At 38.5% G+C, this 22724-nt stretch overlaps 1 protein-coding gene across 4 annotated transcripts in view; it reads left to right on the top strand.

Annotated features, from left to right (window-relative positions):
- Positions 1 to 22724, top strand: part of ARHGAP15 (Rho GTPase activating protein 15) — a 494107-nt gene that overhangs the window by 75804 nt on the left and 395579 nt on the right. For all 4 annotated transcript variants that reach the window (XM_058193603.1, XM_058193605.1, XM_058193594.1 and 1 more), the window contains one exon: positions 7742 to 7828. In XM_058193603.1, coding sequence (XP_058049586.1) covers positions 7742 to 7828 — 87 coding nt within the window. The remainder of the gene's footprint in view (positions 1 to 7741; positions 7829 to 22724) is intronic.

Here is a 22724-nt window from a genome sequence, read left to right as displayed (position 1 = left end):
CTTAGCAGAACAGAAATAAATGTACATCGTATTCAGTCGACAGTAAATAAAACAATGACCAAAGATTTCTGCACTATAGAGGTTAGCCTAGCTGTTTCATTACATTGTTTTATTAATGGGTGAATTCTCCCATTGTCGAAGTATGTCTGTTAATAATGTAATAAGATTTTTTTTTTTTACCATTATAGGCCTAGCAGGAAAAAAAAAAGTTTTCTAGCAAAGGAACTCTGGAGACAAGCTTATTTGCTTTTGATGCAGATTCATGTAATTTTCTTTTTAAATAAATAAATAAATAAATAAATCATCCCACCATAATTTTTTGATAGCACAAAGGAAATAAACGTAGACTTCTGATCTGATTAAAAAATTGTTTACCCATTTTACTTTTAAGAATGGTTTATTTTAGAGAATGAAAGAATCCAACCATTAATTCAATAATGTAATGAAGTCAATGTTCGTTCGCTGCAGTATGAATTTAATAACGTAACAATTTTACCAAGAAAATGATGTGATTTTCCATAAAGATGGATATACTCTGCTTACAAATAAATTAATTCATTAATTCTTGATTAAAGGCTATGTTGTAAATACAAAATCTGAAGCCAAACGAAATCCACACAGAGCTCCATTTTCAGACTGCATTCCTGTAACCCTTGCTTTATTGAGAATAGGTATTTTGTCAGGTGGAACATATAATGTTTGTGGGTACTGGTTTTAGTTAACAGGACATAACTTTTTTTGGGGGGGCTGTTATAAATTGATTTAATTATTTAATTAATGGCCACCCACTCCTCACCATGTGACTGGGTGGTTAACAAACAACTAAAAACATCAACAAGATAACAGAAGTATCAATTAAAAGATATATCTCCATCTCATGCATTCCTAATGAATAAAACCATTTTGAAATGAGCTCATCCTACTCCTGGCTCAGGGTTTGGGAGAAGAGTCACAGGGCAAGTGCAGCCACAGAGAAGGCCCGCCTCCTAGCTCCTATTGAATAACACTGTTTAATCCAAAGTACAAGGAGAACACTAACCCTTAGGAAATGGGCCATAATAATTGGAGAAATTGAGTGCCTGTCAGTGCCTAAGATGTAGGTAAGTAGGTAGGTAGATAACAGGAACATTATATTTTACAGGTAATTGCAACAGTTCATTTAGAGCAGGAGTATTAAACGCAATTTCATTGAGGGCCGCATCAGGGTTGTGTTTGATCTTGGGGAGGGGCGTAGGCCAGGATGGGCATAGCCAGCTCCCTGTCACTCCTGTCGAGGGCACCTGTGGTGGCCCAAGTGCTCTGCCAGAGAAAACAGGCTCCTGAGCTCTGTTTTCACTGGCAGAGGCACCGCAGGCCAGTCCTTCCCTGTTTCCAAGGCAGCCCCATGGGCCAGATCTAAGCACCCTGCGAGCCAGATCCTGCTCCCAGGCCTTGAGTATGACACCCCTGATTTAGAGACTGTCCAAAGTGACAACAGCACTGAAAAAAGTGACTTAAGATCATTTTTCTACATTTATGACCATTGCAGCATCCCCATGGTCACACGATCAAAATTTGGATTTTTATTTATTTATTTATTATTATTTTGATTTATATACCGCCCTTCTCCCGAAGGACTCAGGGCGGTTTACAGCAAGGTAAAAACAAAAATACAAAAATTAAAACATTATTAAAAAACTGATTCAATTTAGCATGCTTAAGTACTTTTGTTTCTACTTGGAAACCACTTCTGGACTTTGTGCTTAATGTGCAAAATGAAACTTTGATTTTGGGTTTTACCAATTAGATAGATTTGTTGAAATAGAAATGGCTAGTTTATACTACTATGTTAAAGTAAAAAGTTGAGGTTGGATGTTACTATCTTATTTTAGGATGTCAGAAGTCAATGCCTTTTCTTTCTTTTTCCCTTCTTTTTTGCACTCTTCCCTTTCCCTTTTCAATTTTTTTGTATTTTGTATTATAAACAAATAAAAAAGGTAGAAATAAAATAAATAAATAAAATAATTGGATGATTGGCAGCTGGTTCATATTCATGACAGTTGCAGTGTCCTGGGTCATGTGATCACCTTTTGCAACCTTCTCTTAAGCAAAGTCAAAAAGAGAAGCCAGATTCACTTAAGAACAGTGTTACTAATTTAACAGCTGCAGTGATTCACTTAACAACTGTGGCAAGAGAGATCATAAAATGGGGCAAAACTGATTTAACAACTACCTCACTTAGCAACAGAAATTTTGAGTTCAGTTATGGTCGTAGGATACCTACGAGGACTACCTGTATACTGATTTGAAGGAAACATTTTCAACTGAGCATTCCGAACTTTATCACAGGCTGACCTTTCTGTGTTATAAAATATTAGGTTGCTATGCATCGTTTGCATTTAGTTGTTAGCAATGTTCTCGGAAGACCATATCTTTTTAAGCAAATTTCCATTTTGACATGAAATGCTAGCCCACTCTGCATTTTTAGCCTCCAGAAACTTCAGCAGATAGTAGCATAACTCAGGCTATTAGTCCTTGTGCAAACTAATTTGCTGGACAAAAATGCTTTCTACATCCCTACTCACAAGAACCGGACTTAAATGTAATGGACACTTTTAGCAGTTTACAAGAATATGTTCTTCCAAGAGTTTTGATAGAACATAATTGGCCTGACTGGAAAATACAAAGTAAGGGCATTTATTTAGTTATTTAAAAGATTTATATGGACACTTATCTTGTAAAACAGAACTCTGGGAAGGTCACATCAATACCCCACCCTAAACCCAGAGCCCTCCAAGAAAAAACAGCTATTCCGTTGTCTCTGTGCATTCATCTATGCAATCCTCTTGCTATCCCAATGTCTGAGAGAAAATACAGTTGTTGCCCTAACTGGGAGAGCCAGTTTCATATGGTGGTTAGGGCACAAAGCTAGAAACTAGGAGATTGTGAGTTTGAATCCTGCCTTGAGCAGAAAACCAGCCAGGTGAAAATCTTGGAATAATACCTGCTACAAATGAATAAAAGCTACAAATGAATAAGAGCCAGCAGCGTGTGTGTGTATGAGCCAACAGTGAGAACAATTAACCAGTGGAACGGCTTGCCTTCGGGAATTGTGGGTGCTGTATTACTGGACATTTAAAAAAAAAAAAAGACTGGACATTTATTTGTCTGGAATGGTATAAGGCAGTGATGGCTAACCTTTTTGCCATTGCGTGCCAAAAGCGAGGGGAGCGCAGGAGTGTTTGTGTCATGCGTGCGCATGCCCAGACCTATAATTTTATGTGCCTCACCCCATCTGTGCATACATGTGTAAACCCCCCACGCGCTCCCCCCGTTTTTGGCCCAGTGGGCCCGGTAGGCCCGTTTTTCACCCTCCCCAGCCTCCAGAGGCTTTCTAGGAGCCTGGGGAGGTCAAAAATGGCCTTCCCCAACCTCTGGAGGCCAGAAATGGCCTGTTTGCTGACTTCTGGTGGGACTAGAAGGTCCGTTTTTTGCTCTCCTCAGGCTCCAGAGCCTTTCTAGAAGCCTGGGGAGAGCGAAAAATGGCCCTCCGGAGGCCAGAAACAGTCTGTTTCTCTACTTCTGGTGTGCCCAGAAGACCCGAAAATCAGCTGGCCAGTGTGCACATGCACGCTGGAGCTGAGCTCACGTGCCCATCAATATGGGTCCGCGTGCCACCTGTGGCACGCGTGCCATAGGTTTGCCATCACGGGTATAAGGTATAGGGTATAGGGGTTGGATTAGAAGACTTTACTGTTCTGAAAACAGTCAGAGAACAGAGAAAAGTAACTTATGACTGTTTTTCACACTTATGACCGTTAGAGCATCCCTATTGTCAAATGATCAAAATTTGGATGTTTGGCAACTGGCTCATATTTATGATGGTTGCAGTGTCCCAGTGTCTTATGATCACCTTTTGTGACCTTCTGACAAGCAAGGTCAATTGGGAAGCCAGATTCGCTTAACAACCAGGTGACTAACTTATCCGCTTCAGTGATTCACTGTGGCAAGAAAGGTCACAAAATGGAGCAAAATGGAGCACTTAACAACTGTCTCACGTAACACTGTAAATTTTAGACACAGTTGTGATTGTAAGTTGAGGACAACCTGCAGTCCAGTTCTGTGCCCAACTTTGAACATCACACTTTAAGGAGAATTCTGAGATATTTTGCCTAATCTCATATTTTCCTCTTCCAAGGACGATTCTTTCAGAAGTTCTCCTTCCTGGGGAATGTTTTGCTGAATCCTAGTACTGAGCCTTTGAGCCTGTTATCCTCAGCCCAAGTGTGCTGGCCCCTGTTAAAAGAAGAGTATTGTTAAATACATTCTATGTTAGGTATCCGTGAAATTGAGAAAGTAGAAGGATGTAACAGATCTGAATGAAAATGGTCTGATCATATGGATGAAATAGATAAATATATGCATTCCTTTCCTAGAGCTAGAACTTCATCAAAGATAGATATGTCCCTCCTACTCTCTGTTGGGTTTAGATGCCATGTCTCTGGGAGACAGGGAGGAGGAAGAGAAGTCCCATGGAGTCTTCTTCTCTCTCTCCAATTAGGAACTGGCAATTGTTCTGCACACTCATGTAACTTTACTTTCCATTTTTTCTTTCCATCCGTTTCATTTTATGCAGTCACTTTTATTATGTATTTGAATTCTTGGAGGGAAATTTGGGTGGGAAAAAGCATGTTTCTAATTGGCTGGTGCCTCAGCCCAAATACTATATAAGGAGGACTGTTCACCTATTCCATTTGCTGGGTTCTCACAATAAACTTAAGAGCTGATTTTACTGAAGTCCTGTCTCCTGCCTCCTTATTTTGCAAACACAACAGCTTTCTCTACCATCTTTCTTTACAAGTTTTCTCTCTTCTCTCTTTCTTCAATTTTGGGTCAGTGGTTAAGGTATCAGGTTACAAGGCTGCAGGTGGTGAGTTCTAATCCTGCTTTAGGCATGAAAGCTCTCTCTCTCTCTCTCTCTCTCTCCCTCCCTCCCTCCCTCCCTCCCTCCCTCCCTGTGTTGTTGTTGTGGGAAAATTGGGAGGATGAAGGAGTATTAGACATGTTACCTGCCTTGAGTTGTTTATCACAATAATAAAGGAGGGATATGAATAAATGAATGATAGAATTTCCTAGAGCAATTCAGGAGATGGGTGTCCCCAACATTATGTGCTAGGCTGGACTGCTGTCCCTACCTCTTCCCACAACAGCTCAACTAGCTGCCAGGTCAGCTCATCAGTCCTCATGACTAGAAGACCTCCAAGGTCCCTTCATGCCCTATGATTCTATGGTTCTATGACAGCACAGCTGCCCTTCTAGGTCAGAACTGGACTTCTTCTGCCCTTTCCTTGCTCCGAATGCTGAGTCACTCCAGGACAAGAGCAGCCATACCAGGCCACTAAGAACCAAAGTTTTTTATGGTAAAGGGATGAGTATACATCTAAAAGGATGAGTGAGTTGATTGTTTAGAATGGGAAAAAATGAGAAAGAATCAGTGGAAGATAGGAGGGTGATAAAGATTTTGAATATGAGATGGGCCATTATTAGACATTGTCAAAATTGGATATTAGGGAACAATTGACATGGAAGAAAGAACAGAAGTTAAAGAAACTATAACCACAGAAATATTAAAGGTGATAGATTATAGACTACAAAGAAAATGTGGAAAGTGAAAATAGTCATGTTATATAATGCCCCAGACTACATTCATACTAGAGAAAAGGTTGTAAAATGATGTTTGGCAGAATGATATAGTGAAGTAGATTGTGAATGAAAAGAAAATGCTGTAAAAATAATTATGAAAGCAAAATACTGAATGGGAAAGAGAGAAGACAACATTTGCAAAGAATATAATCAAAAAGAAGAAAAGCAATTGAGAGAGAAAACACGGAGTTTTTGGTAGGCATGAGAAAATATTTAATAAAAAAAAACATAATCTATATGAAAAATAGTATTAAAATCAGTGCAATAAATGTCAGTATCCAAGAAAAAAAATAATGAAAAAGAAATTATAAATTCTTTAAGAATGTTGAAGAAACGGTGATGATATCACTAGAAGAATTTTGACATATGAATATGTGTTCTTTATGGGGAGCTTGTGCACTTTGTTTAATGTATGTGTGTCATAATTGCAGATATGCCAGGCCATTGGAAGTGTATTTCTATTGTTGGTATCTACAAAGAGATGAATAATAGGAATGAATGCAAAAACTACAGAAAGATTAATTAAATGGCCCTGGGAAGGTATTTGACATAATTCTGATGAAAAAGGTAGAAGAGTTGACTGGTTAAAATATGACAAATGCATTCTGCTTTTATGCCATACAATGGGGTTTGGGGATGAGACTACAGACCAGATTTTTTTTTTCTTTATCAGGACATTGATAGATGTATTAATGTGAGAAAGGTATGTTTGTTAATTGAAAGAAAGGTATAGGGTAAAATGGATTATGGAACACTGTGTATAAATATGGAGTTGAAAATTGCTGCTGAATATGATTAAAGCAATACATGATGCATGAAAATAAATGGAATGCCTAGTGAATAGCTCAATATTTAGCAAGGACAAAGCTGATATCCTCACAGTTGCTTTAGGTAAATAAAATAAATAGTTACACATTTAAGGAATGCTTGTTGGGTAGTTAGAAGTGTTGGTTGTTGGTGTGTAGGATCAAATGGCATTTGCATCTTTGTCAGATGCAAATGACAAAGCAACTATGGGAAGAGTGAATAAGCTGAATGGAAGAGGAAGAGTTAGGAAGTTACAGTAGAATAGAATAGAATAGAATAGAATAGAATAGAATAGAATAGAATTTTTTATTGGCCAGGTGTGACACACAAATAATTTGTCTTGGTGCATAGGGTTCTTAAAATCTTCAAGAAGAAAAGGATGAGAAGTTTAAGAGAAACTGAAGAGAGAAACATTTGGAAGACAAATGTTTTGCAACAACAACAACAACACAGAGAATTATACTGAATAGTACTGGGGCAAAGTAAAATTAACTGTATTTCCTTTCCCTTTTCTCTTATTTCCTGCCTTTAATTTCTTTGGCTGACTATTTCTTGTTTTTGCTTTGTACTGTTCCTAATGCTGCTTACTCTGAAAGGGAATAGCCTGACTGGGAAGTATGTAGGACTTGGAAATGTTATTACTTACATCTGGCTCAATTAATTCTAGCAGGGTGAGAAACACAGAGTTAAGAGCTATGGGAAGGTGCCTTTGGGGGGAACTTAGCCTGTAGTCAAGATGACTGCTTGTACTCAGAGGCTTTAGGCTTTGGCTGAGTTACAACAAGCTTATCATATGATCATGACATGGTAGATACTTTTTTTCCTCCACAAGCAAGACTTTCAGTTATACCAACGTTGACAGGGAAAGAGGCATTCAGAAGAGAGAAATGGGCTTAGCCAAACAACACTTGCAAAGTTTAACCTGAACTGTGTTTGCTTGAGTTTTTATAAAATGAAGTTTATGGGGTTTTTTTCTAATACAAAACTACATTATTTATTGGGGGGGTTGATCACAATAAAGCTAATGTGGGTGTTGCTATTTCCTAGGAGCTACTATTTTGGAGGACTTTGTATAAGCAACTTATGAGTTGGGCAACATATATTAAGAATGGCTTCATAAGAATTTCCGTGAAAATTTGAAGAGGGGCATCCAATATGGAGAACAGGTGGCCCAGGTGAATTTGATCAATGAATTCACCAAGGTCTTTGGAAGCAATAAGTCAATTCATTCTCAACATATCTTTATTGATAGAAAGGGCCCAAACCTGAATGGCTGGACTTGTGTGGAGCTCAGATTGAGTGGACCAAGGAAAAATCTAGCAAAAAGAATGTCTTCCAGGTAGGACATGATTTATTTTTATCCCCTTGTTCTTTGTCAGTCAACGGTCTCATGTTTTATTTTGTTGTTCACAATCAGGATTTCTTCCCGGGGCAGCTGTTTAATGACTGTAGTACACCGAGGCAATGTTTGCATTTTCTCTGTTAAAGCAATTGGAAAGCATAATATTTTATTTAGTATTTTTTCCCTCTCCCTTGGCTAAAGTGTCTTGATGATTGAATTAACCCAAAACCCTTGAGAACCTGTTGATTTGCTGATTAATGTGCTATACGCAATTTGTTTATAAAAGTTGGGAGGTAATTTGTTTTGGGTTTAAAAACTGGGATCCTTGACCTAATGAACTTCTGTAAACAGAACTTTCACATGCTGCTTACACAAGTTGTACTCCCAACTGAATGGAATTTGACTGTTTATTTTTGTGATTTCTCAGGGCTTTAATGACAGGCTAGGGGGCAAAGTGACGGGGAAGGAAAAAAGCTACATTTTTCAAAGTTAATTCAAAGACCACTGCTTTTTCTTCAAAGTCAAATGATTTCAACGATTACAAAGAATTTTAACCAAGTTGCTTTCTGATAATATTTAACAGGTTAATTATGGTGGAAGCAACTTCCAAGTAACAATTATGTGGATTACAGCCTTATATTACAATCCGTGATAACTCAGAAATCTCATTGGAATAGGGTTACAACCTCAGATGTCTGTGCTGGCTCCATGATAGGAGGAAATCAATAGAATGTGGTGTCATGGAATCCTTCTTAAGGAGAATAGATTCCATAAGGTTCATGTGGCCAGCTTAAGTTATATTGTTAAGAGATAGGGGGCAAATAAATTCAATGAATAAATAAAATAACTTGGATGGCACAGGTCAGGTTTGTAGGCTTCTGAAAGTTTTCCACAGAACCTTAGAAGTAAATTCTTGTTCCTTGTGGGAGACAAATGGTTACTTCCACAAAAATGCCATGACCATCTGTGAATGTTGCCATGTTTTTGTAGCAACATGCATCTCCCCTCCATGGCCATGAAAAAAAACCGTATCATACTAAGAGGTCCACTTACAATTGATATGACAGTTATTTCCCCCTCTATTATCTTTCAACTCCAATCTATGAATCATATCTTGTTATTTTCTCCAATTGTTTTCCATCAATTCAGTTGTCTCCAGATATTGCCAAAACAATAAACCATATCATCTTCTTTTTTATAATGGTAATGACTGGTGTATTTTTTACCCTAAGTACCTATCAGTTTGAATTTTGAAATCCTACAAAAGTTTGATCTTGTTTTTGCAACTTTTTCAGACACTTGGTCCTATTGTTGTTGTTATATTGTTGTTATGCTTTTAGTCATCAAGAAACAACACAGTAAAAAGAACAAACAAAAAATATCACATATTACTGGTATTGTTTAGAAATTCTAGTAATGTCCTAAGATGTAATGTGCCTAACAAGATGGCTCATACTCTATTATATTTCCATTTTTGTAGATCCACAATTGATATATTTCTGGCTAAGGTACTAATGACTACAAGGATGATTTCACAAGATCTTTTCTATAATCTCTCCGTTTGGATTGTTCTGTCTTTATGTATTGTAACTTTTTTTCAATTCTTTGTCCATGATTCTGCTGTCTCTGGAGATTCCCACGTGTAAGAGAATTAATCTGAGTGGGGTCTTTTCTCATGTAAGGTTGAGAGTATCTTGGCGATGTTTCGATGAGGTCTCACTCATCATCTTCAGGCTGGTGTCTTCGGCTTCATGCTTCTCGAGCAAAGAGTGGTTGGAGCTGCCGTCTCTCTATAAATACTGGTGGGGAGGTGGGAGTGTTGCTGTAAGCGGGTTGGTTGGCTGTGTGGTTGCATCTTGATTGGTAGTTGGAGTGGGTGTTTGCAGATTAGTTGGCTGTTTCGTAGCATCCTGTCTGGGTGTGGTCCTAGTCTTTTGTGTTGTAATGACCTGGTTAATGGGCTATGTGGAAACATCCTGAGTTCTGGGACTGTGACCTCCTGTAGTGGTAATGGTCTTCCTGGAAATGTCCTGAGTTCTGGGAAAGTGACCTCCTGAGTCTTGTGCTGTAACATCCTGGGTAGTAGGTTGTGTTGTAATGTCCTGAGCTTTGGTGTTGTGGCCTCTGGAGTTCTGTGATGTGATGTCTTGAGCAGATGGCTGTGATGCAGCATCTTGGGTTTTGGTTTGGCTTCGAGTCATGTGTCAGTTTTTGTCATGTCCCACTCCTCCGCTGATGGCCGGGTCGGGGAAGTCCGTATCAAGAGTGCCTCTGCAGCTCTGCCAAAGTCCTATCAGAGTTCTCAAGGCAGGCAGGAGACCAGGAAGTGACTTCAGCAATCCAAGTTAGACTTTGCCTGACTCAGAGAATGCCAGAAAGCAGATCCTTTATATAGGCCATGGTGTGTGGCTCCATGACTCAGCACTTATCCAGGCCTGCCCCTCCCTTCTTTTTGCTGATGTCGCCTCTCAAATCTCCGGAAGCGAGGATCTCTCCAGCCTCCAGCTGTTGGTAATCTGAGCTCATGACTGGCTTCACATTCTTCAGGCTCACATGCTGTGGGGGAGGGGTTTAGTTGCTCCGTTTGCCTGGGCATGGTGCCAGGACTGGGGGCTGAAGGCACGTCAGGCCCTTCATCTTGCTCGGCCTGTCCGGGCATGGTGCCAGGGCTGGGGCCTGGAGGCTTGCCAGGACATTCTTCCGAACTATCAGCGTCTGGCAGGAGATAAGACGGGCCCGGCTGCGGCAGGGGGAGCGAGCGAGACACAACAGTTTGCTTTGTGTGGGGATCAGAGGGGGGGGAGCGCAGCAGCCGGTGGTGCCAACATGGTCTGACTTCTGGATGGTGGTTGTGTTTTGTCTGTGGGATGGGTTGGGTTTGAATCTGGTGAGGATGATTGGTGGTGACGTCATGTGTTATCCTGGGTCCGGTGTCAGTTTTTGTGGCTGGGACTCGTTTGTTGACTAAGGCTAGTTTCCAGATGTCTGGTAGGTGGGAGATGTCATCTCATTTGTTCAGGTTGTGGGGGTGTTTCTCTATTTCGATGGTTTCCATAATTATTCTCTTGTTATAGTGTTCAGTTTTGGAAATTAATTTGGTTCCTTCAAAATCAATTTCATGGCCTATGGTTTTAAGGTGCTGGAAAAGGGAGGAGATTTTTTCTTCTTTTCTGACTGCGTTTTTGTGTTCTGCGATGTGTGCATTTATTCTCCTATTAGTTTGTCCAATATATGTGGCTGGGCAGATTTTGCATGGTCTGCAAAATCTGCCATGCAAAATCTATTACAGCAACACTCCCCACCTCCCCAACAGTATTTATAGAGAGACAACAGCGGATCCGTGATGGTTTTCAAGTGGGGCAGCACTAGCTTTTCAAAGGTTTTCATGACTACAGATGTTAGAGCAACTGGTCTGTAGTCATTCAGTTCCTTGATGGCGGGCTTCTTCGGCACTGGGATGATAGTAGAGCATTTGAAGGAAGGACATCACTAGTGATTTATTAAAGATATGGTTGAAGATGGGGACCAATTGGCAGCACAGACTTTTACATACATATACATACATACATACATACATACATACATACATACATACATATATATATATATATACATACACATACATATATATATATATATATATATATATTTGTTTTCTGAGGTTTTCGCGGGTGTTTGTATGTAGGTCTTTGGTTATTCGGGTTTTCTCCCGCGTAAAAACAAAATGCTTAGAACAAAATGCTTAGCTGACGAACAACACCTAAAAACCGAACTACACACTCTCACAAACGTACTAACATCCAATGGATTCCAGAGAAATAAGATTACCAAACTAATCCAAAAAGAACCCCCCACTAAAACCCAAGACAGAGAGCAAGAAAACGGCACAGCCCTCCTCCCATATATAAAAGGCACCACAGACAGAATCAGCAAGATCCTCCACAAACATAACATCAAGACAGCATTCTGCACAAACCAAAAAATATCCACCATCCTAAGAAACCCCAAAGACAAAATTGAGTTAGAAAATCAAGGAGTATATGAAATCCCATGCACCGCCTGCCCCACCACATACATTGGACAAACCAACAGAAGAATAAGTGCACGCATTGAAGAACACAAGAACTCATTCAAAAAGAGGAACCAACTTCTTCCCTGGTCCAACACTTTAATGTCCCAGGGCACGAAATTGGCTTTAAAAGACCAGAACTATCGCCAAAACTGAACACTTTAACAACAGAATAATCAGAGAAGCCATTGAGATAGAAAACGCCCACACAGCATGAACAAACGAGATGATACCCCCCGCCTATCAGCCATTTGAAACCCGCCCTTATTGACAAACGAGTCCCTAACACGAGGAATGACACCAGACCCACACTCACGAGGTCCACACAGGATGTCACCACCACATCCACCCAGAAAGCAGACCCAAACCCACACTGATCATGAAGCACGACCAAGGACCAGAAGCCAGACCGCAGCTGCAACATTAGCCATTTCAAACCCCTCCAATCCATACATGCAGCAGACTGACACCCACTATGAAGATGTAGCACGACCACAAAGCCAAACAACAGCTATGCAGCTCACCAGCTCAAATCCCCCTGCAACACAGACTAAACTGAGCACAAACAAGCCCCCACCAACACAGGACACACCCCAGCCAATCAGAGCACAAACCCCCATCCAATCAGAGCACAGCCAAGCTCCCACCCAATCAGTTCAAACCCCCACTAGCAGTTAAAAGGAAGAAACAGCTGCGATCACACATTGCTCCCAGAAGCACGAAGCTGAAGCCTGAAGATGACGAATGAGACTTCGTCGAAACGTCGCCAAGACACTTCCAATTTTACGCGGGAGAAAACCCGAATAACCAAAGACATATATATATATATATATATATATATATATATATATATATATATATATATATATATATATATATATATATATATATATATATATATATGTTTTCTGAGGTTTTCGCGGGTGTTTGTATGTAGGTCTTTGGTTATTCGTGTTTTCTCCCGCGTAAAATTGGAAGTGTCTTGGCGATGTTTCGACGAAGTCTCATTCGTCATCTTCAGGCTTCAGCTTCGTGCTTCCGGCCTAAGAAACTGCCGAGATCAAAATTTAATCTCCACATGCTTCCAATTGAAATTCCACTCCAACTCTGCAGCCGCCAAATGCATCCTAAAAAGAACAGAATTGGCCCTAAAAAAACATTGCTCCCAGAAGCACGAAGCTGAAGCCTGAAGATGACGAATGAGACTTCGTCGAAACGTCGCCAAGACACTTCCAATTTTACGCGGGAGAAAAGCCGAATAACCAAAGACCTACATATATATATATATATATATATATATATATATATATATATAAATTTTCAATAACTTTTTCAATGTTGGGATAATGCTGGGATAATGCCACATTCAGGAAATTCAAAAATTATAATTTTTGCACAAATGCCAATAACTCATGGCGGCTAGAGTGTCATAATGTTGTTTATAGTTAATCTGACATTTTTTAAAAAAAAAATACACTTTTTTATCAACAAAAATAAAAGACAAAAGACAAAAAAACAAGAAAGAAATAAGGACAAAAAAAGATAAGTAAAGAAAAAGGCGTGGAGTGGGGTGGGGAACCACCCAAATATCAAATAAATTTAACATTAAACATATCCACCCTGGCTGGATGCTAAAAAAGAAGAATTCTTTTCCCTTTCACATAATGGGTCTACAAATACTACCATTTTGGTGCATCAAGTAATTATATAAACCATAGTTTTATTTTATTTTATTAAATTTTTAAAAGGTTTTATTGCTGTACTGCTGTTACATTGAAACTCCGATTGTTTTTTTATAATAATGCCTCTTATTAAACTGCAAAAGATATCCTTCTGGATGGGGTCAATCTGTAACAATTGCCAATTCCTGGTCTTGGCACCGTTATTTTCAGTTTCTTTTATATATTTTCCATGGATGGTTTTGTGTCCAATTTTCTAAATAATTTCCAATAATTCATTCTTATGGTTATTTTTCTTATTCTTATGGTTATTTTTTGTTTCTACTGTTAGGGTTTTTTGGGGTGTCTGTGTGAAACTAGCACAAGCATTTTCTTTCCTTGCATTGTTGTACAAGTAGTCCTTGACTTAGGATCACTACTGGGACCAGAATTTCAACTGCTAAGCTAGGTGGTTGTTAAGTGAGTCATGTCCAATTTTATGACCATTTTTGCAGTAATTGTTTATTGAATCACTGCAGTTGTTAAGTGAAACAAGTGGTTGTTAAGAAAACCCAGCATTCCCATTGACTTTACTTGTCAGAAGCTGGCTGGGTAGGTTGCAAATTGTGATTGCATGACCCTGGCACATTGCAGCCATGCCAGTTGCCAAGTTGCCTGAATTTTGATTACATGACTGTGGGGGTGTTGCAGGAATATTTAGTGTGAGGACTGGTTTTAAGCCACTTTTTTCAGTGCCATTGTAATTTATCATTAAGTGTTGTACCTGGTGAAGGTATCTTTTTCTTTTATGTACACTGAGAGCATATGCACCAAGACAAATTCCTTGTGTGTCCAATCACACTTGGCCAATAAAGAATTCTATTCTATTCTATTCTATTCTATTCTATTCTATTCTATTCTATTCTATTCTATTCTATTCTATTCTATTCTACGTTGAGGACTATCTGTAATCATTTAGCCCATTTTTCCTTCCCAGTTATCTGTTTTACATACTGTACACACAGCTTCCAATTTTTTTGATGCTAAATATCAGTCGGCATCACATGAACTTATTTGCAACAGGAGGGGTATCATTGAGTTGGCAATGGAGGCAATCAATCACCTTGAAAAATCCTGCTCCTGATGTTTATATTCCCAATTTCTTTGTCATTGAATGTTAAAAATGGTTTTCCCATTTCCTCAAACCTTCTTTTATAAAATTCTGGATGATTGTGCCAGCCAAACATGCCTGCATCAAACTATGTGGAAAAGAAACAAATGCCTTTTTATAATCATTCCAAGTCATAAGTTGTAGGTTGGTTTTGTCTTCATTCGATGTATTTTTAGTATCATTTTGTCCATCATTTTGTCAATCTTTAGCTTCTTGTGAATGTTTACTTGTAATTTGAAATTGTAATTCTTAATATAATAGTTAGCCACTGAAACATTCTTTCTTCTGCCTTTTACTATTAAAATGTTTTTTATTTTGTAGCTTTTTTGAATCTTGCCTTGTGACTGCTTAGTTTTGTGGACTAAAGAGAACCTGGAAATAGTTTCACAGGACACAGTGTGAGTGTGTGGTGCCGTTTTGCAACTGGATAGCAGTTTGGAGTCCACAGCATGCAATCCGACATCTTGTATTTAGGTCTTCATAAAAGGAGTAGTGAATAAAAGGAGATTTATGTTCAAATCATATGCTTTAAACATTTCTGCTAAGTGCTAGTTTGCTCTTTGGTGTTGAGCCTGCAATTTAAGGCCCAGAGGATTAAAAGGATTACAACATAATCTTAAATAATCCTAAGTGTCATTTACAGAGAGATGGTTGTATAATAACTAAATAAAACCACGTGAAGGGGTGGTGTGTTTTCAGTCTGCCACTGAAATCATGTCTCCATTGCCCTTTCATTTCTCTCCTTCCTTGACTCCAATGCATATTGGAAAGGCAGTCTTGATACTGGAGAAATTGCCGCAGAAGATGGTCATTGAGTTGCAAGATGGTACGCTTTGCGGTCCAGGCTAACATGGTTACCAAAGCATTAATAACTCGATTAGTTTTTAAAAATCATTCCAAGGCTCAATGTTTCATGTTCATAGCACTTATTTCAGAAAGACCTGATTTATTTCCCTGATTTTTACCTTGCTCTTTTCTTATTTTAACATGAAACTGTTTTTTATTTATTTTTGTCACAACAGTATATATAAGCATAAACATGAAAAATAACTATATAATATATAAGCATATATATGAGCATAAGTATGTAATAACTATATTAATTGGATATAATGAAAGGAAACAATAGGACAGGAAGAGTAGGCACGTATGTGGGTTAGACAGCACCACCACCAGATGGATTCGTAATTGGCTGACCAACCGCACTCAACGTGTAGTCCTCAACGGAACTACATCCACATGGAGGGAAGTATGCAGTGGAGTACCCCAAGGCTCTGTTTTAGGCCCAGTACTCTTCAACATCTTCATCAATGACTTGGACGAGGGGATAGATGGGGAACTCATCAAATTTGCAGATGACACCAAGCTGGCAGGAATAGCCAACACTCCAGAAGATAGGCTCAAGTTACAGAAAGATCTTGACAGACTTGAACATTGGGCGCTATCTAACAAAATGAAATTCAACAGTGAAAAAAGTAAGGTTCTACATTTAGGCCAAAAAAACAAAATGCACCAGTACCGTATATGTGGTACCTTGCTCAATAGTAGTACCTGTGAGAGGGATCTTGGAGTCCTAGTGGATAACCATTTAGATATGAGCGAGCAGTGTGCAGCAGCTGTTAAAAAAGCCAACACAGTTCTGGGCTGCATAAACAGAGGATAGAATCAAGATCACGTGAAGTGTTAGTGCCACTTTATAATGCCTTGGTAAGGCCACACTTGGAATATTGCATCCAGTTTTGGTCGCCACGATGTAAAAAAGATGTTGAGACTCTAGAAAGAGTGCAGAGAAGAGCAACAAAGATGATTAGGGACTGGAGGATAAAACATATGAAGAACGTTGCAGGAACTGGGTATGTCTAGTTTAACAAAAGAAGGACTAGGGGAGACATGATAGCTGTGTTCCAATATCTTAGGGGCTGCCACAAAGAAGAGGGAGTCAGGCTGTTCACCAAAGCACCTGAGGGTAGAACAAGAAGCAATGGGTGGAAACTGGTCAAAGAAAGAAGCAACTTAGAACTAAGGAGAAATTTCCTGACAGTTAGAACAATTAATAAGTGGAACGACTTGCCTCCAGAAGTTGTGAATGCTCCAACACTGGAAATTTTTAAGAAAATGTTGGATAACCATCTGACTGAGATGGTATAGGGTTTCCTGCCTGGGCAGGGGGTTGGACTAGAAGGCCTCCAAGGTCCCTTCCAACTCTGATGTTATGTTATGTTATGTTATGTTATGTATGTGCTCTTATGCATGTCCCTTACAGACCTCTTAGGAATGGGGTGAGATCAGTGGTGGGATTCAGCCAGTTCGCACCACTTCGGGAGAAGCGGTTGTTAACTTTTTGAGCAGTTTGACAAACTGGTTGTTGGAAGAAATCATTAGGGTAGAGAACCGGTTGTTAAATTACTTGAATCCCACCACTGGGTGAGGCCAATAGTAGACAGTTTTTTATTAAAGCTTTTGGGATTTTGGGAAGAGACGACAGAGTCAGGTAGTGTGTTCCAAGCATTAAAAACTCTGTTACAGAAGTCATATTTTCTGCAATCAAGATTGAAGTGGTTAACATTGAGTTTAAATCTATTGTTTGCTCTTGTATTATTGTGATTGAAGCTGAAGTAGTCTTCAACAGGAAGGACATTGTAACAGATGATTCTATGAGTTAAATTCAGGTCATGTTGAAGGCGGCGGAGTTCTAAGTTTTCTAAACCGAGGATTTCAAGTCTGGTGGCATAAGGTATTTTGTTGTATTCAGAGGAGTGGAGAACTCTTCTTGTAAAATATTTCTGGACACATTCAATTGTATTGATGTCTGAAATGTGGTATGATGATAACTTAATCACCATTTGTTGAATTTACCATTGCAATAATAATTGGGGGGGGGACTGCTCAATGTGTTTCATTTTAGCATCATGAAGAATATCCAACTCTACTGAGGATATTATATGTGCAAATTATGTTATGCTAAGCATTTATTCAGAGTCAACAGTGTTCTTGGCATTGGCATAACAAGAAGGAATATGTTTATTCTTTTAAATCCAGAGAACCACTTATCTATGACTTTTTCTATATTCCTATATCTGAAGATCAAAGGAGTGTAGATACCATTTATACGTAGCATGAGTTGGATCCAAGGGGTGGCCAACTACTTATGAGTCTAATGCAGGGGTGTCAAACTCAATTACATTGAGGGCTGTATCAGCATTATGGTTGCCCTCAAAGGGATAGTTGCATGTAAGAATATGAGGTGGGCGTGGCTGGGTGGGTGTGGCCGGCTCTCGAGCTCCTGGGGCATCAGGACTCTGCAGTCCAGCCCAGCCCTGCTTCCCAGAGGGGATACCCAGCCAATTTACCTCCTTGAGCTGCTTCTGCTGCCGCTGTCAGTGCTGCTGTGGGCTGAAGTGAGGCAAGGCTGGGTGAGGAGAGGTGGGGCTAAGGCAGTGGGGGGCCGACCCCCTCACCATTTCCAGGACAGCTCTGCAGGCCAGCTCTAACCACATCACGGGCCGGATTCAGCCAGCGGGCCTTGATTTTGAGACCCATGGTCTAATGCAATGCATACATATGTGTATTAGGATTTCTGTTAATGAAGAAAAATATGGTTGTAACAAACGTTTCTTGTAATGACATTTAATGGTAGCCTTCAGTGCAAGTTTCTTCAGTTCAGTTCTTTTTGTTTTGTTTGAGAGGTACCTGAATTTCATACTGATGTTGTTAAATATATAAACTTATCTTTCCATTAATATTGCAGAAAAAGATAATACTCTTTAAGTCCACCAGATTTTCATAAAAATATAAAAACAATGGGAGTATCTGCTTAAAATATCTTGACCACTGGAAAAGCTATTTTTTAACATATTCCAAATTCTATAGTTCATTAAGAAATAAGAATGCCATGTAGTTCATTACAAAATTATAGTGTATTGTTAAATAACTTGGTGAACAAATTACAGCTTTAGAATATTGGGAATTTAGCTCAATTTAGTTGAAAAAATAAGGGTTCCTATGGTTTCAGTACATGTCCCTCTATTTTCCTTGGCAAGTAGTTCACAGTCTTGTCCTGTGGTTGGTTTTAGGTTCCTTTGGCTTGGTGTGTTCTACTTTCCAGTCTAGCATAGCGGTTGCACAGTTTAAAATGTACTACACAAATTAATGATTCTTTATGAATGTATCTTTTCTTTTATGTACACTGAGTGAGAGCATATGCACCAAGACAAATTCCTTGTGTGTCCAATTACACTTGGACAATAATTCTATTCTATTCTATTCTATTCTATTCTATTCTATTCTATTCTATTCTATTCTATTCTATTCTATTCTATTCTATTCTATTCTAATGGAGGATACAGGACACAGCATGCTGTTTCAGTTGGCAGAGTCTTGGGGGAGGTCCTTTTTTGCTGTGGCCCCTGTTCTTTGGAATATTTTGCTACCTGAGGTCAGGTCTGCCTCCTATGAAGGGTATTATGATCTGGCTCTGCAGGTTGGCTTGGGGAACCTCATAGGAATCCTATATGCTGGAGGCGACTGATGAATTAATAGCGACTGATGAATTAATAGGAATGATGCCATCGCCATACCAATCTTGCTTTTGATTTTTAACTTCTGTATCTAATGTTGTTAATATTTTAAATATTTTTATATTTATGATTTTAAATGTATGCCACCCTGCCAAATTCACCTGCCTTGAACTCCCAGGGGACAGTCAAGATATTCATTATCTTGACTTTATCTTATTATTTATTTATTTAAATAAATAAATAAATAAATAAATAAATAAATAAATAAATAAATAAATAAATAAATATATTGACATTATCTTATTATTTATTAATAAGCACACTAAAAACTATAAATGAAGGACAATGGGTGGTAATCAAATGACTGAACCAGTTCATCCTTTTAAGAAATATAGAAGACACAGAAAAGTGGAGAAACTGGTCTTCCTTTTCTGATATTCCGGGAGAAAACAGATCTGGGAAATTCTTTGGGATATCTAAGAAAATGAAATTCAATGGTGAAAAAAAGTAAAGTTCTACATTTAGCAAGAAAAACAGGTACAGTAACATGTGATCCTTGCTCAATAATAGTAACTGTGAGAGGGATCTTGGAGTCTTAGTGGACAATCATTTAAATATGAGCCAGCAATGTGCAGCAGCCGCCAAAAAGCCAACACAGTTCTAGGCGGCATAAATAGAGGGATAGAATCAAGATCACGTGAAGTGTTAATACCACTTTATAATGCCTTGGTAGGGCCACACTTGGAATACTGCATTCAGTTTTGGTCTCCACAATGCAGAAAAGATGTGGAGATTCTATAAAGAGTGCAGAGAAGAGCAACAAATATGATTAGGGAACTGGAGGCTAAAACATATGAAGAACAGTTGCAGGAACTGGGTATGCCTAGTTTAATGAAAAGAAGGACTAGGGGAGACATGATAGCAGTGTTCCCATATCTCAGGGGCTGCCACAAAGGAGTCAAGCTAGTCTCCAAAGCACCTGAGGGTAGGACAAGAAGCCATGGGTGGAAACTAATCAAGGATAGAAGCAACTTAGAACTAAGGAGAAATTTCCTGACAGTTAGAACAATCAAATCAGTGGAATGGCTTGCCTCCAGAAGTTGTGAATGCTCCAACACTGGAAGTTTTTAAGAAGAAATTGGACAACTATTTGTCTGAAGTGGTGTAGGGTTTCCTGCTTAGGCAGGGGGTTAGACTAGAAGACCTCCAAGGTCCTTTCTAACTCTGTTATTCTATTTTCTGTTTAACATATTCACTTATATTTTAGAAATGTGTTCATAATCTCAGAAATTCATGTTTAGGAAATTACAGGTTTTACAATGCAATCTCAAATTGCATTTCATCTCATCACATTTCTCTCAAATACTAGATTCACAGAGTTCAGAGCAGGTGTTTATGTGTATGTGTGTATCTGCAGACTTATTCTTCTTTCTCTGTTGTTAGCTCCTTGCAGCTTTCATAGCTGCAGTGCAGATGTTATTTGTCCATCAGAAAGAAAAATATTTATTTTGAGCTAGAGGCACTTCTAGGCTGCTAAAATGAAGCATAGCAATAATTTCTGCTTACTATTCGCATACAATCAAAATTGTATCTACAGTGAAAGTACAGGAGAACATTAAGACCTATGGAACTGGAGTCTAATACAAGGTAAAAGCAATACTGGAGTCCCCTCTAGAGTATAAAAGAAAGATGCCAGTCAGTTTAAGAACGTATTGCCTGTGTATTTTTTAAAAGCAAGTTGATTATGTTTTGAAAAGTCGTCATTAATTTGTAATTCTAATATGGTATTAAATGGCACTGTCTTACTGCATAATTCATAAAAAACATTGCTGCCCTCTTGTGGTCAATTGCTATGTTGGCTCTGATTTTCATCTGACAATTTTGTTTGGTTTGCAGCTTTGAGGTTGTGATCTTCAACAAACGAACTTTGGAAGAAAAGAGGATCATTGGAAACATAGCAGTTTTTGATTTTTTGTTTAGCATCTAAATAACTGTGATTAGCCAAGATGCCAAATTAGATGTTGTTTTCCAGGATAAGTTTTTCTATTGATACTTCAGGGTAACAATAAATACATGTTTCTGCATATAGCATGCATTCGCAGCTTACAGCATATCCAGAGCTCAAACATTGGGTGTATAATAGCCTTCCAGCTGCTTAACCCTTGGCCAGTAATCCTGTGCACACTCCTCTATTAGGGCTGTCATATTTGGACTGCAAAATTTAGGTGATCACCTAACAGGTATAAAAAGTATTTATTGTCATTTAATGATGTCTAGAATTTTGTAACCCAGTTTTACTTATATGCTTGTCAATCAGAAAGGTTGGCAGTTCGGTGGTTCGAATCCCTAGTATAGGTGGTCTGCGTGAGCAGAGGGTTGGACTAGATGACCAAGGTCCCTTCCAACTCTGTTACTGTTACTGTTACTCTGTTACTGTTCTCCATACGGCGATTGCCTGTTGGTACACTCATGTGGATGGGTGATACATTATGTAAAACACACTGAGGCATCCTTTACTAAAGGCTCAGAAATAACTCTCATTCTTTTTCCCACACATAGGGAAAAATATAGGGATAAATATACAGAATGCTGTATTTTAGAAAATATAATTTTGTACACTCCTTTATTGTTAGTCAAAACTGGTTAAATCCCTTATTGATAGGTTGGGACTATCTTTAATTATGAAAACAATTTCTTACAGGTATTAACAAATGTTAGTCATTTGCAGCTGGAATTTGGAAAAGACATTTGAAAATATACAGGGGAATAAACAGATGCCAGCTCGCCCTGTTGAAATAGTAACATTAACACTTTTTCAAAGCTGGTTGTTTAATGAGGTAATGCATGATTTAATAGAGTTACTGTTCCTGGGTTTTGTGTGTGTTGATGTCATTTTTATATTATAACTTATAGCTATGGGAAATACTAAGGAGTGTCCCTTTAAAAAAAAAAAGTGGCTCCAAATATAAGTAGTAAAGAATAGGTTACTGGAATTTGAGAACACCTTAAATTTGGATACAACACTGCATCAAACCTATCAATAAAGCTGTATTGCCAGTTATTATTTGCAGCCCCTGGAGTCTTGATGGTACAAGACTTCCTAATGTATTCAGATGTTGTTGTTTTTTTTCTAAGGAAGATGACAGTTCTGAGTAACTATTAGGGACATGAGCACCTCTGCTTTTTGTGTACAGATAAACAAGAGAGTCCATTTATAAAGGAACTCGTGTAATAAGGACAACAGAGATAATTCTGGAACAATGTTATAACTCAAAGTGCATTATTATTATGTTTATATTAACTATTTGATAATGGGACATTTACTGGCTATTTAAAAAAATATGATTTATTTTTTGTTGTTAAATAAGATATGTTAATTGAGACAATATTTTCCCTGTTTTCTCTGTAGAAAAGATATTTTTCAATTTGCTTCAATTTAAAATTGTACTATTCACTTAAGTAGTGATTTGGAAAGTTG

The sequence above is a fragment of the Ahaetulla prasina genome, chromosome 1, assembly GCF_028640845.1.
Source record: "Ahaetulla prasina isolate Xishuangbanna chromosome 1, ASM2864084v1, whole genome shotgun sequence".
Classification (NCBI taxonomy): Eukaryota; Metazoa; Chordata; class Lepidosauria; order Squamata; family Colubridae; genus Ahaetulla; species Ahaetulla prasina.
Note: the sequence above shows the minus strand (reverse complement) of the source record. Positions and strands in the feature narration are given on the sequence as shown.